This window comes from Mustelus asterias, chromosome 24 (assembly GCF_964213995.1).
Source record: "Mustelus asterias chromosome 24, sMusAst1.hap1.1, whole genome shotgun sequence".
NCBI classification, from domain to species: domain Eukaryota; kingdom Metazoa; phylum Chordata; class Chondrichthyes; order Carcharhiniformes; family Triakidae; genus Mustelus; species Mustelus asterias.
In genome coordinates, this window is record NC_135824.1 from 15597742 (window position 1) to 15611381 (window position 13640).

Below are 13640 nucleotides of genomic sequence, written 5' to 3' on the forward strand. Positions count from 1 at the left end.
TGTCTCCGAGAAGGGGGGAATGGACCCAGCAACAAGAGCAGAAAGAGGTCACTTTGGAAGCTCACCCACCTGAGTCTGAAATCGTGAGCTGAAGGGCCTCTGCCTTCCTCGAAGGGCCCTGACATTGGGCCAGGAAGCCTGGACAGCTGGACTGGGCGAGTGGGCGTCCAGCAGTTGAGGCCTGTGGGATCCACAACTTTGGTGGGGCGAGGAGTTGCCAGTGAGTTAATGACTGAGCATCTCAGCTGCAATATGGAGCCATGAGATCATTAAACCTGTCAGATTACTCCTAAGAAATCAAATAACCAATCTAACTAAATCAAGTAAACTGAGGGACAAATTACGGGGCAGCCCCTTTGAGGAATGCTGCCTAAAATGAAAAGTAAGTCACAAATTAAACATTAAACCAACATGTGATTAAGGGGATGGATAAGGCACCCCAGTCCCCACTATGCTCACTGGACACGTAAGGCTTGCCAGATTACTGACCCACTGGTCAATTAACATTGCTTTGACAAACAAGCCAGTTATGCCCACAAAGTCAGCACTGATGTGTGTTAGTGCTGCTGATTACCAATCCCTTTACACAATTCCTTTGTGCGCTGAACTCCCCACTCAGCGAATGCTGAGGGTTGCTGTCAGCATTTGATGGGAGGCCAAGCAGAAATACAAGATCCCTGACAAGGGACAAAGGCCCACAAGTGTCTGCAACATGGAGTGAACATCCTGCACCAAGGTTTCCACTGAGACCGCCACCCTTGCTGCCTCAGAGTGTCGGCATCATCTTCTCAGACAGAAGGCACTGGGACTCCTCCAGTCGGTCTTGCAATCTGAAGAGTGATGCGGACATCCCTTCCTGCTGTTTCCTACTCTGCCTTTGTAGCTCCAGCAACTGCGGGATGTCTGAATCCAGAGGGACGTCATCTGACTGGGTCTCATCAGAGCCTTCAGCTGTCCTCCGACTGCCAGATTCCTGGGGTGTCCCTGCCTCCGGCTGCTGTGGATCATCAGAATTGAGGTGCTCACCAGTTCATGTCTGTGATGCCTCTACTGTCTGCACGTTGGCGAATTCATCAGAGCTGCTCTCTGTGGTAATCTCTAGTACTTGGCTGGAGGAGGCACTGGGTGCTCCCTTGGTGTGCCTGTAAGACAAGGGAGATGGCATTTGTGCATGGCAAGAGACAGAACTCAGGTGAGGTTGGCGAGATGGACGATGGTGTTGTGGGTCCTCATTTTCTTTTGGTGAATAGTTCTGTGCCAAAGAGGTCTGTGCCCTCAGCACAGGAGTGGTCCCCCTTCCGCCCTAGCTAGTTAGAAGCTCTCCCTCAAAAGGCAATAGGATTTTTATCTCGGCCGTTGCTCCGCCCGTCTGTGCTCCCTCTTTGTAATTGTGAGCCAGTTTGTCTCGCAAGAGAACAGATAGGGAGAGTGTAAGCAGGCCACAAGCCAGGTCAGTGGTAAGGACTCCTGGCGTGTGTGGTTGATGGATAGGAGCCGCGATGTGATGAGGAGAGAAGCCACATGGGAGATGAGGAAGCATTTGGGAGGGTGAGTGGTGGCGGCCTTGAGGTGGCAGTGAGTGAGTTCCCTGATGAGTGGGTGAGTGGGTGACAGATGAGAAGAGTGACTTACCCTGGCTGGAAAGTGGAGGTCATTCATCCTCTTCTTGCACGAGATGCTTGTCCTTTTGTGCAGGGCGCTGGCGCTTACCAGTGCTGCCACAGCCTGCCATGTGGGGTTGGTGACCTAGCTCTGAGGGTCTTCCACTCCATGTGCGGGTACAGGATGTGGCGCCTGCCCTCCACGGGCATCCAGCATTCGGGTCAGGGCTCCCTCCGCAAACCTTGGAGCAGACGTCCATGCGGCCATTCTGCTTGGTGGACTTGGAGCAAGTGCTGAGGAGGCGTTTAAATGGAGCGCCCCATTGATTGAAGCACTCAGCTGGTGGTGGGACGGGTGAATCAGATTCCATCCACCATGGAAGTGGCGTGAATCCCATGAGAAAGTGCCTAAAAATATGGGGGCGGGAAAATCCATTGGCAGGCTACACTCAGCTTTTCCCATCCGAGTTGACATTTTGCCAAAGCATTGGAAAATTCCACTCTAAGGCACAGCAAACAACCGAAGAAGGAATAAAACAAATTAGTATTCAAGGCTCATTTCCGATAAAGTGGATGTTCACGAGAGAAATCCAGACACTGCTCTTGTGTCCATGTTTTGAAAATAATTTATTTTTTAATTGAGCTCACAGTAGATATACTTCTGAGATCCAGATCTGTTCACTAATCACTAGGATGCAAAGTGCTAATGGGTTTGACTTACTAATTAATTATGTTATCATGTTAATGTGACACTGGGCCTTAATTACAAGCCTGTAGGGCACTTACAGTTTCATTGTTGGCTCCATGCTGCTGTAATTAGAGATTTAGGGCCATAGTTTGCTTAGTTCAGTGATTACTCTGAAGAAGCAGATGTGAGCGGGCAAGTGTCGCTTAGCTTAGTTGGCTGGATGGCTGGTCCGTGATGCAGAATGATCGATGCCAAAAGTGTGGGTTCAATTCCTGTCCCAGCTAAGGTCCTGCCATCTCAACCTTGCCCCTTGCCTGAGGTGTGGTGATCCTCAGGTTCTAATCGTCACCAGTCAGCTCTCTCTCGAGTGAGCAGCCTCTGGAGACTTTTCATTTTCATTCATAACAGAGGTCTTCCTCTCCCCCCATCACTCGCACAGCTCCCCTTGGCTGGATGAAGTGGAATTGGAACAGATAGCACGTTCTTTCCCTCCAGAATGAACTGTAGAGATGGCTGGTGATGGAAACTGCATTAAGAGGCAGAGGAAGCAGGCTCTGGGTGGAATATGGTGCAGTCTTGAGACAGCAAATAATGATAGTGGATGGGAACAGTCACAGCAGATGCCAAAAAGAGCCCACTTGGTATTATCCCAAAGCTTCTCTAAGGTAGGAATTTGACAATTCTGTTTGTTTGGATTGGACACTTGCATCACCACCATCTTCATTAATAGAGATGAGCTGTTGTTCAGCTGTTTATATAAGAACATACAAAATAGGAGCAGAAGTAGTCCATTCGGCCCCTCAAGGCTTCTCCGCTGTTCAATAAGATTGTGGCTGATTGCTTTCTGTTTTAAGTTTCACATTTCCATTTATTCCCATTAACCTTTGATTCCCTTGCCTAACAAGAATCTGTTTACCTCCGCCTTCAAAATATTCAATGACCCCGCCTCCACCCCCTTCTGAGGCAGAGAGTTTCAAAGTCGCACAACCCTCTGAGAGAGAAAAGTTCACCTCATCTCCAAAAGGGCGACCGCTAATTTTAAAACAGTGCCCTCGAGTTCTGGACTCACCCACAAGAGGAAACATCATGTCCACCTTGTCAAGACCATTCAGGATCTTATATACTTCGATCAAGTCACCCCCTCACTCTTCTAAACTCCACTGGAAACAAGCTCAGCCTGTCCAACCTTTCCTCATAAGCCAACCCATTCATTCCAGGTATTAATATATTAAATCTCCTCTGAATCACCGTCAGCACATCTACATTAGCGTGGTACAGTGGTTAGCACTGCTGCTTCACAGCTCCAGCGACCTGGGTTCGATTCCCAGCTTGGGTCACTGTCTGTGTGGAGTTTGCACATTCTCCCTGTGTCTGCATGGGTTTCCTCCGGGTGCTCCGGTTTCCCCCCGCAGTCGAAAGATGTGTGGGTTAGGTTGATTGGCCATGCTAAATTGCCCCTGAGTGTTCCAGGATGCGTAGGTTAGAGGGATTAGTAAGTAAATGGGTTACAGGGATTGGGTCTGGGTAGGATTGTTGTTGGTGCAGACTCGATGGGCCAAATGGCCTCCTTCTGCACTGTAGGGTCTCTATGATTCTATGATCATTCCTTAAATAAGGAGTCCAAAATTGTATATTATATTTGTGATGTTGGGTGGGATTTTATGGCCTTGCTCGTCCCAAGAACATAAAATCCCGCCTAAGGCCAATGGACCTTTCCATGCTCTGATTCCCGTGGCAGGCGGGACAGTAAAATTCCAACCATGGTCTCACCAATTCCCTGCATAATTAAAGCATAACATCCTTACTTTTATATTCAAATCCTATTTGCTTTGTGTGTGTAAGGTGGGTTCTTCCACTCCATGTTACTAACTGTTTGCATGCACAACAAGCCTGACCCAGTTTCCTTTTGCAGGTGTTGCTGTTACCATGGCAAGAAACCTATTGGGCAGTGAGCTCCAGGCTGGTCCAAATCAGGTGCTGGATGGGGTAAAGATGCACGTCTTAGATCTTTACTGTGAGAGTGACAAACTGAAGCGCCCGCTCCCGCAAACATTGGCAGAGTTTGAAAAGATACACATAGTAGGAAAAGGTGAGGTCAGGGAGCGTGAAGGCAATGCTGGAGGGAACACAACAGACCAGGAAATAGTGACATTCAGCGCCTGCCATTTTTACAACTTGGTATAAACCTTATCTTCAATAAAAAGATGCCTGAGGTTGGAATCATAGAATCACTACAGTGCAGAAGGAGGCCATTCGGCCCATCGAGTCTGCACTGACCACAGTCTCACCTGGGCCCTATTCCCACAACCCCACATATTTACCTTGCTAATCCCCTGACACTAGGGTCAATCAACCTAATTGATGACATTGGATTTTCAGTCACAGATTTGAGCTTCATCACCAGCTACGTGTTTAATGATAGAGTCATAAAAAGTCAACTAAGGTGCCAAAGGAGACCTTAGGGATTAATTTTCCAAAATTCCCTAGGTGCTGGGAAAGCCCCATCAGATTGGCGAAAGGTGAATGTGACTCCTTTATTCAAGAAAGGAGGGAGACTGGAAGGAGAAAACTACAGGCTAGTTTTAATAGGGTAATTGCTGGAATCTATTATTAAGAAGGTTATGGTAGGGCCCCAGCCAGAGGAAGCAACATCCCTGCTTCCAGTCTGTTCAGCCATGTCAAAATTTTATACGTTTCAATTAGATCCCCTCTCATTGTTCAAAATTCTAGTGAATACAGGCCTAATTGACCCAATCTCTCCTCATATGACATATCCTTCCATCCCAGGAATCAGCCTGGTGAACCTTCATTGCACTCTCTCTATAGAAGGTATATCCTTTCTTAGGTAACCAAGCTGCACACAGTACAGGTGTGGTCTCACCAAGGCCCTGTACAGCTGCAGTAACACATCCTTGCTCCTGTACTCAAGTCCCCTTGCAATGAAGGCCAACATACCATTTGCCTTTGAACTGCTTGCTCTACCTGCATGCGCGCTTTCAGTGACTGGTGTGCTAGGACACCCAGGTCCCTTAGTACATCGACACTTCCCAAACTATAACAATTTAAATGACAACGAACCCTTCCATGGCCACCTCCTTTCGTACCCTGGAATGTAGTCAGGGATAGGTCAGCTTTCAATCCCGTTAATCTTTCCAGCACTACTTGTTTAATAATACTAATTTGCTTCAATTCCTCCTTCTGACTAGATCCTTGATTCCTTAACATTTCTGAGAAGTTATTTGTGTCTTCTGCATAACAAAAGTAGTTGTTTTATGACTCTGCCGTTTCCTTGTTCTCCATTATAAATTCTCCTCTTTCAGACTGTAAGGGACCTACATTTGTCTTCACTAATTCTTTCCTTTTTATATATTTGTAGAAGCTTTTACAGTCTGCTTTTAAGTTACTTGTAAGTTTGCTCTTATACTCTATTTCTTTCCTCTTAATCTTTGTCCTCCTTTGTTGAATTCTGAACTGCTCCCAATCCTCAGGCTTGCTCCTTTTTCGAGCAACTTTTTATGATTTGCTTTGGATTTAATACGATCCTTCATTTCTTTTGTTAGCCCTGGTTATGCCGCTTGTTGTATTTTTGTGCCAGAAAGGAATGTGTAACTGTTGCTGTACATACATATGTTCCTTAAATATTAGCCATTGCCTATTCATCATCTTGCCTCTTAACGAAGGCGGCATGGTAGCACAGTGGTTAGCACTGCTGCTTTACAGCGCCAGGGACCCGGGTTCGATTCCCGGCTTGGGTCACTGCCTGTGCAGAGTTTGCACGTTGTCTGCGTGGGTTCCCTCCGGGTGCTCCGGTTTCCTCCCACAGTCTGAAAGACATGCTGTTTAGGTGCATTGACCCGAACAGGCGCCGGATTGTGGCGACTAGTGGAATTTCACAGTAACTTCACTGCAGTGTTAATGTAAGCCGACTTGTGCCGAATAAATAAACTTTAAGTTATCCAATCTATTTTAGCCAACTTGCATTGCATACCTTTGTAGTTTCCTTTGTTTAGATTTAGGACCTAATTTCAGATTGGACTTCTTCACTTTTCGACCAAATGAAGAATTCTATCATGTTATGATCACTGTTCCCTAAAGGACCCCTTTAGGACAACAAGATTAACCCCTTTTCATTGCATAATACCAAATCAAGGATAGCATGTTCCCTAATTGATTTCTCGACATACTGGTCTAAAAAAACCATCTCGTACACGTTTGAGGAATTCACCCGCCACAGTGTTGTTGCTAATTTGGTTTGCCCAATCTACATGTAGATTAAAGATTAAAGTCTCTTTCCCAGAGAACAGTGGAGACAGGATCAATGAATAATGTTAAGACAGAGGAGATGGATTCTTGACTAACAAGAAATTCAAAGTTTATATAGGAGTAAGCGAAATGTGGTGTTGTGTAGCGGGATCTTTCTCTTTACTCCACTTACAGGCCGGTATTTGGGGGGTCTGCCGATAGCTGTGAGTGTCTCTCTCTTACAGGCCTTGAAATTTCAAAGGCCGGGGAATGCTTCACTGGGGCAACTCCGCAGGAGAGAGCGCTGAACCAGGCTCACCGTTTATACCTGACCGGTAACCTGATACTTCTATCACACAGCCATCCCAAAACCACCACCAAGGCCTGAGTGATTCTCTCCCTTGTCGGTGGGACAACAGTCACCCTGCACCCACTCCACTCGAGTAGGTCTCCGAGAGAGAGAACAGAGAGACCCTGTCCTTTTTATCTCCTGACCAGCAGTCTCCCTTGAGTGAGCGGGTTCGAATCGCTCAGATCACCCTCGGTTCCAGACTCCGGATTTATGGTAAGGGATATTGAAAACTGTGACCTCGTCAGAGTGCGCTGATGAGAGAACAAGAGGCAAGACGGACTCCAAACGAGTTTCAAAACTTACTGTGATTTATTTAACAATGGAATCAATCTTTCCAATACCCCACCACACATGAATAAAACTTATACTTTATACTATCACTATGGGAGAAATGCTAACGGGTACAACGTAAAATCTTACTTTACACAGTTCAAAACAAGATTACTGAACTTTAAAATTACAATACATCACCCCTCCCCTTGCCTCAACCTCTAGCCTATCCTCGGGAGCTTCACAAGGTTGGCTGGGATACTCACAATTCTAAAAGGGGTTCCTTTGCGGTGGGCTCGAATGTCTTAGTGCAGGGTCGAAACTGGGCTGCTGTTGGTCTTCACCTCTGCACATCAGCTTGCGATTCTGGAAGAGAGCTCGGTCTTTCTTGTCTGCCTCCCTCTGATCTTAACTTCAGCCTAATTTAACAACCAACTTCCCTGCCCCCGTAGGTGATTTTCAAGGACAATGGGCTTCCGATCACCGGCAGTCTCAGTTTAATTGAGTCAAATCCAAACACAAAAGGCTGGAACTGCCTTGACCCCCGTGGGTCATTATTTTAATGTCTTCTTCATGCTCCTCCGGAGCTTCCTGAACGGTATCCCATTAGTGGGATGGGTCTTCTTGTCTTTTGTGGATGGGCCGATTTCCGTGGCCATTGTCTCCCTGTTGGTCTGTTTACTGTTCGTCTGCTGGCCTCCATCTCCCTTTGTCCTTCTGATGATTAGACACTGGTGTGTCTGTCTTTCTGGCCATTTGCATATTCAGGGGGCTCACACCTTTTTCTTAGCACAGTCCACAGGTAGGTTATGTTTGTCTTGCCGAGCCTTCTGGGAGGTTTTTATCAGCCAGCAGCCAGAGCTGGCCACTTTTAAACTCAGTAAGAAGTTTAACAACACCAGGTTAAAGTCCAGCAGGTTTATTTGGTTGCAAAAGCCACGCAAGCTTTCGGAGCTCCAAGCCCCTTCTTCAGGTGAGTGGGAATTCTGTTCACAAACAGGGCATATAAAGACACAGATTCAATTTACATGAACAATGGTTGGAATGCGAATACTTACAGCTAATCAAGTCTTTAAGATACAAACAACGTGAGTGGAGAGAGCATCAAGACAGGCAAGAATGTTCTCTTCCTGTTGGGGAGCACTTCAGCGGTCACGAGCATTCGGCCTCTGATATTCGGGTAAGCTTTCTCCAAGGCGGCCTTCACGACACACAACGGCGCAGAGTCGCTGAGCAGAAACTGATAGCCAAGTTCCGCACACATGAGGACGGCCTCAACCAGGATATTGGGTTCGTGTCACACTATTTGTAACCAGCTTGCCTGGACCTGCAGAGTTTCACTGGCTGTTCTGTCTGGAGACAATACACATCTTTTTAGCCTGTCTTGATGCTCTCTCCACTCACGTTGTTTGTATCTTAAAGACTTGATTAGTTGTAAGTATTCGCATTCCTACCATTATTCATGTAAATTGAGTTTGTGTCTTTATATGCCCTGTTTATGAACAGAATTCCCACTCACCTGAAGAAGGGGCTTAAGGCTCCGAAAGCTTGTGTGGCTTTTGCTACCAAATAAACCTGTTGGACTTTAACCTGGTGTTGTTAAACTTCTTACTGTGTTTACCCCAGTCCAACGCCGGCATCTCCACATCACTTTTAAACTGTCAGGTTTCTCCTGAGTCCTTTTAAAATATGGAGGATTGCCCTGAAACTTACAGTTGAGGCCACAGTTAGATCAACCATGATTGTACTGAATGGGAAAGCAGGCTGGATGGGCTGAATGGCCTACTCCAGCTCTGAGTACACATGTTCGTATTCAGCCAATCAGGTAAATACCAGGTAAAAGCAAAATACTGCAGATGCTGGAACAGAAGCAGAAAATGCTGGAAAATCTAATCAGATCTGACAGGATCTGTGGAGAGAGAATAGAGCCAACGTCTCAAGTCTGGATGTTCTACTGAGATTTTCCAGCACTTTCTGTTACTGTTCCTGAGATTAATGCCAGCTCTCTGTAGAGAAATCCGATCATCCCATTCCCCCAATCCATTCCCAGAGTTCTGCAAGTTTATTTCCCTCAAGTGTCCAACAAATTTCCTTTTGAAATCATTCACCATCCCCCCTTCCACCACCCTAATGGACAATGCGTCACTACATAATAAGTTCTTCTTTGCATCCCCTTTCATCGCTCGCTCCAAGTATTTAATCTGTGTCCCAGAGTCCTTCTGTTACCACTGTTTCTCTTCCCGTACCTGTTGGTGCACAAGGCAAACATTCATCTGTTTCCATGTCTAGTTTTTACCTGCAACCAGTCACTAGTCTTCGCCAAAGGCTTATAGCTTGAGGGACGCCACTCCACATCAGGCGTGGCTGACCAGGAGTCTCTCCCACTCTTACCGAGTGCCAATGGCGTCATATAGTCATAGAGGTTTACAACATGGAAACAGGCCCTTCAGCCCAACTTGTCCATGCCATCCTTTTGTAACCACTAAGCTAGTCCCAATTGCCCACGTTTGGCTAATATCCCTCTATACCCATCTTACCCATATAACTGTCTAAATGCTTTTTAAAAGACAAAATTGTACCCGCCTCTACTACTACTTAGAGTGGGATTGTTGTTGGTGCAGACTCGATGGGCCGAATAGCCTCTTTCTGCACCATAGGGTTTCTATGATTCTATGATAGCTCTGCAGCTCATTCCAGACACTTAGCATTCTCTGTGTGAAAAAGTCCCCCCTCTGGACCCTTTTGTATCCCTCACCTCTCACCTGTGTTGGTAGGATTTATCAGTTTGATACTCAACATGTTGGCTATGTTATGAACAGACCTTCCTTGGCCATGAAGTCCTCAGGTGGGATTCTAACCCAAAGCTTCTGGCTCAGAAGCAGGGACACTACCCACTGCGTTACAAAACCTCTCAAGAGTCTTTGTACCATCATCGACAGGACCTACCTCATGTTAAGCTGATCTTTCTCTGCACCCTAGCCAAGGCTGGAACACTGCATTTTGCACCCTCTCCGTTCCTTCTCCATGAATGATATGCTTTGTCTGCATAGTGCACAAGAAACAATACTTTTCACTGTATACTAATACATGTGACAATAATAAATCAAATCAAATCAAAGATGGGATCAGAAAGAGCACCTGGATGTCTTTGGGTCGACATGTGCAGGGTGGGCTGAATGGCCCCCTTCCATGCTGTATCATTTTTATGTTCTAACTAATTGGAACAGCTTTTCTTTCTCTACCATATGTGAACTCATCAATCTTCTGCACCTCTATCAAATCTCCCGTCAATCTCCTTTGCTCCAAGGAGAACGATTCCAGCTTCACTTGTAACTAAACTCTCAACCCTGGAACCATTCTGGTAAAACTCCACTGCACCTTGTCAAGAACAAACCACATCTTGTCTTCAGATGAAATGTTCTAAAAGTTAAAGTTTGTTTATTAGTCACAGTTTTATTAAAACTCCAATGAAGTTACTGTGAAAATCCCCTAGTTGCCACACTCTGGCGCCTGTACGGGTACACTGAGGGAGGATTTAGCATGACCAATGCACCTAACCAGCACACCTTTTGGACTGTGGGAGGAAACCAGAGCACCCGGAGGAAATCCACGCAGTCACTGGGAGAACGTGCAGACTCCGCACAGACAGTGGCCCAAGCTGGGAATTGAACCTGGGTCTCTGGCACTGTGAGGTAGCAGTGCTAACCACTGTGACACTGTGCCGCCCCAGCATTTATACAGCGCTTTTCATATCTGTTTAATCTCCATAACAGGGTTGGGTTTTTTTGGTTTGGTGAACCATTTGATGGGGGCTGATGGATGATTCATACTCATGCCAGTGAGGGGTGCATGTTTGTGATTTTTCCCTTGTGCCAATCTCACCAACATTACTGAAATGGGTAAGTGGAAATAAATGTGATGTGACTTGTGTGAAGGTTGAGTTTTCTGTGACAGGGAGCAGATATTTGATCGGAGACCTGTGTTCTTTTCCTGGCAGGAGCCTATGGGACGGCAGTTCTCTATCGGAAGAAAGATGACGATTCCCTGGTCATATTGAAAGAAATTAATATGCATGAATTGAACCACATCGAGAGACAGCGAGCAATGAATGAGGTTTGTATTTTACTCTGGTGTATTTGACTGGCTTTGCCATATGAAGCTATAGAGTCACTGAGGTAATGGGCATAAGACCATAAGACATAGGAGCAGAATTAGGCCACTCGGTCCATTGAGTCTGCTCCACCATTCAACCATGGCTGATATTTTTCTCATTCCCATTCTCCTGCCTTTTCCCATAACCCCTGATCCCCTTATTAATCAAGAACCTATCTATCTCTGTCTTAAAGACACTCAATGACCTGGCCTCCACAGCCTTCTGCGGCAAAGAGTTCCACAGATTCACCACTCTCTGGCTGAGGAAATTCCTCCTCATCTCTTAAATTCCTCCTCATCTTTTAAAGGATCGTCCCTTTAGCCTGAGGTTATGCCCTCTGGTAATAGTTTTTCCTACGAGTAGAAACATCCTCTCCACATCCACTCAATCCAGGCCTCGCAGTATCCTGTAAGTTTCAATAAGATCCCCCCTCATCCTTCTAAACTCCAACGAATACAGACGCAGAGTCCTCAACCATTCCTCACACGAAAAGCTCTTCATGCTGTTAATAAATTAAAGGCTTGCATTTACATAGCACCTTTCACGTCCATTAGGTGTCCCAAAGCGCTTTACAGCCAATGAAGTATGATTGAAATTGTAATTGTGATAACTGTTGTATCATTGAATCCAACTTTAGAATCATAGAATAGAATCCCTACAGTGCAGAAGGAGGCCATTCGGCCCATCGTGTCTGCACCAACTCTCTGACTGAGTATCTTACCCAGGTCCACCCCCCACCCTATCACCATAACCCCACACAGTTACCCTGCTAATCCCTCTAACCTACACATTTTGGGACACTAAGGGGCAATTTAGCATGGCCCATCCACCTAACCTGTGCATCTTTGCACTGTGGGAGGAAACCGGAGCACCCAGAGGAAACCCACGCAGACACGGGGGTGCAAGGTTGTAATGCAGGAAGCTGTCAATTTGCACACAGCAAGTCCCCACATACAGCAACGTGATAATGATCAGACAATCTGTCAATGTGATGTTGATTGAGGCATAATATTGGCCAGGAAACAAGGAGAACCTCCCTGCTCTTCTTCGAAATGGTGCCATACGATCTCTTATGTCCATGTGAGAGGGCAGTTAGGGCCTCAGTTTAACATCTCTCGACGGTACCTCCAGTCGTGCAGCATTCGCTCAGTACAGCATGAGGGAGCCAGTTTTTGAATTTTGTGTTCGTAAGCAGCACGGTGGCACATAGCACCAGGGACCCGGGTTTGATGGTTTGGGTCACTAGTCTGTCTGGAGTTTGCACGTTCTCCCCATGTTTGGGTTTCCTCCAGGTATTCCGGTTTCCTCACATAGTCCAGAAGATGTGCGGGTTGGGTGGATTGGCCATGCTAAATTGCCCCTTCATCTCAGGGGGACTAGTAGGGTAAATGCATGGGGTTATGGGGATAGGGCCTGGGTGGGATTGTGATCAGTGCAGACACGATGGGCCGAATGGCCTCCTTCTGCTCTGTATAATTCCATGATTCTTGAGTGGAACTTAAAGCCACAACCCCCGTGACTCAGATGTGAGAGTGTTACCAACTGACCACGGCGAACATGGAAGAACATTTTGGACTAGATTTTCTCACAGCTTTGAGGCCCTGACTTTGGGTCTGAATGGGAATCTGAGCCCATACTTAGCAACAGAGTGTCTGGTGATGCAATCTTCCTGAGGTTGTCCTGCTGCCCTTATTGATACTGATACTGCTGGGTCAATCAGAGTTCTGAAGCCTCGGCAGAAAATTCTAAGGGGGGGCTTTTCCAGAGTAGAGTTTGGAAGCACTCGTGTGATAATCATCTGGGGGGATTTGAGAAAAGATCCACAGAAGCTCGATCAGGCTGAATCTGCCAGTTGAATTCAGAGTGGGATGTGTCTGACCATAGTTGGCCTGTTGGTTCACAGGGACCCACCTTAGATTCTGCTTCCAAGCAAGGCTTTCCTCAGCTGTTTTCAGCAAGAATCCACTTCCAGGATTTCCAACTCTCCTTTCAGTATTCCTCTGCCTTGAATTTACTGAGAACATCATAGCACATGATATATTTTGTAATCTGTGTTATCCTTAAAATCTGCATACATTTGTGAAGACAAATGGGAGGGAAGGAGTATTGTATTCCATTTTCATGTTTAAAATATATTTTTGTCTGCTGTTAAATGCTAAATTGGCAGTGTTGTTACTCTGTTCATCCACATTTTCTGAAAAAAGTAAAGGTTACAGTCTTTTGAGCCAGAGTTACGTTCTGAGATCTTCCCGTCCAGTAGTAACATCAACTGGGATCATAACACTCCCTATACTTCCCAGTCCCCAAGCCTGCCACTGCAAGGCTGGTAAAACT

At 46.2% G+C, this 13640-nt stretch overlaps 1 protein-coding gene across 1 annotated transcript in view; it reads left to right on the forward strand.

Annotated features, from left to right (window-relative positions):
* Positions 1–1158: 1158 nt before the first annotated feature.
* The window catches only part of LOC144511017 (serine/threonine-protein kinase Nek8-like), a 114686-nt gene continuing 102204 nt past the window's right edge, over positions 1159–13640 (forward strand). Inside the window, exons 1-3 of the mRNA XM_078240992.1 lie at positions 1159–1192; positions 4202–4378; positions 11151–11266. Of these exons, the coding sequence (XP_078097118.1) occupies positions 1159–1192; positions 4202–4378; positions 11151–11266 (327 nt within the window). The remainder of the gene's footprint in view (positions 1193–4201; positions 4379–11150; positions 11267–13640) is intronic.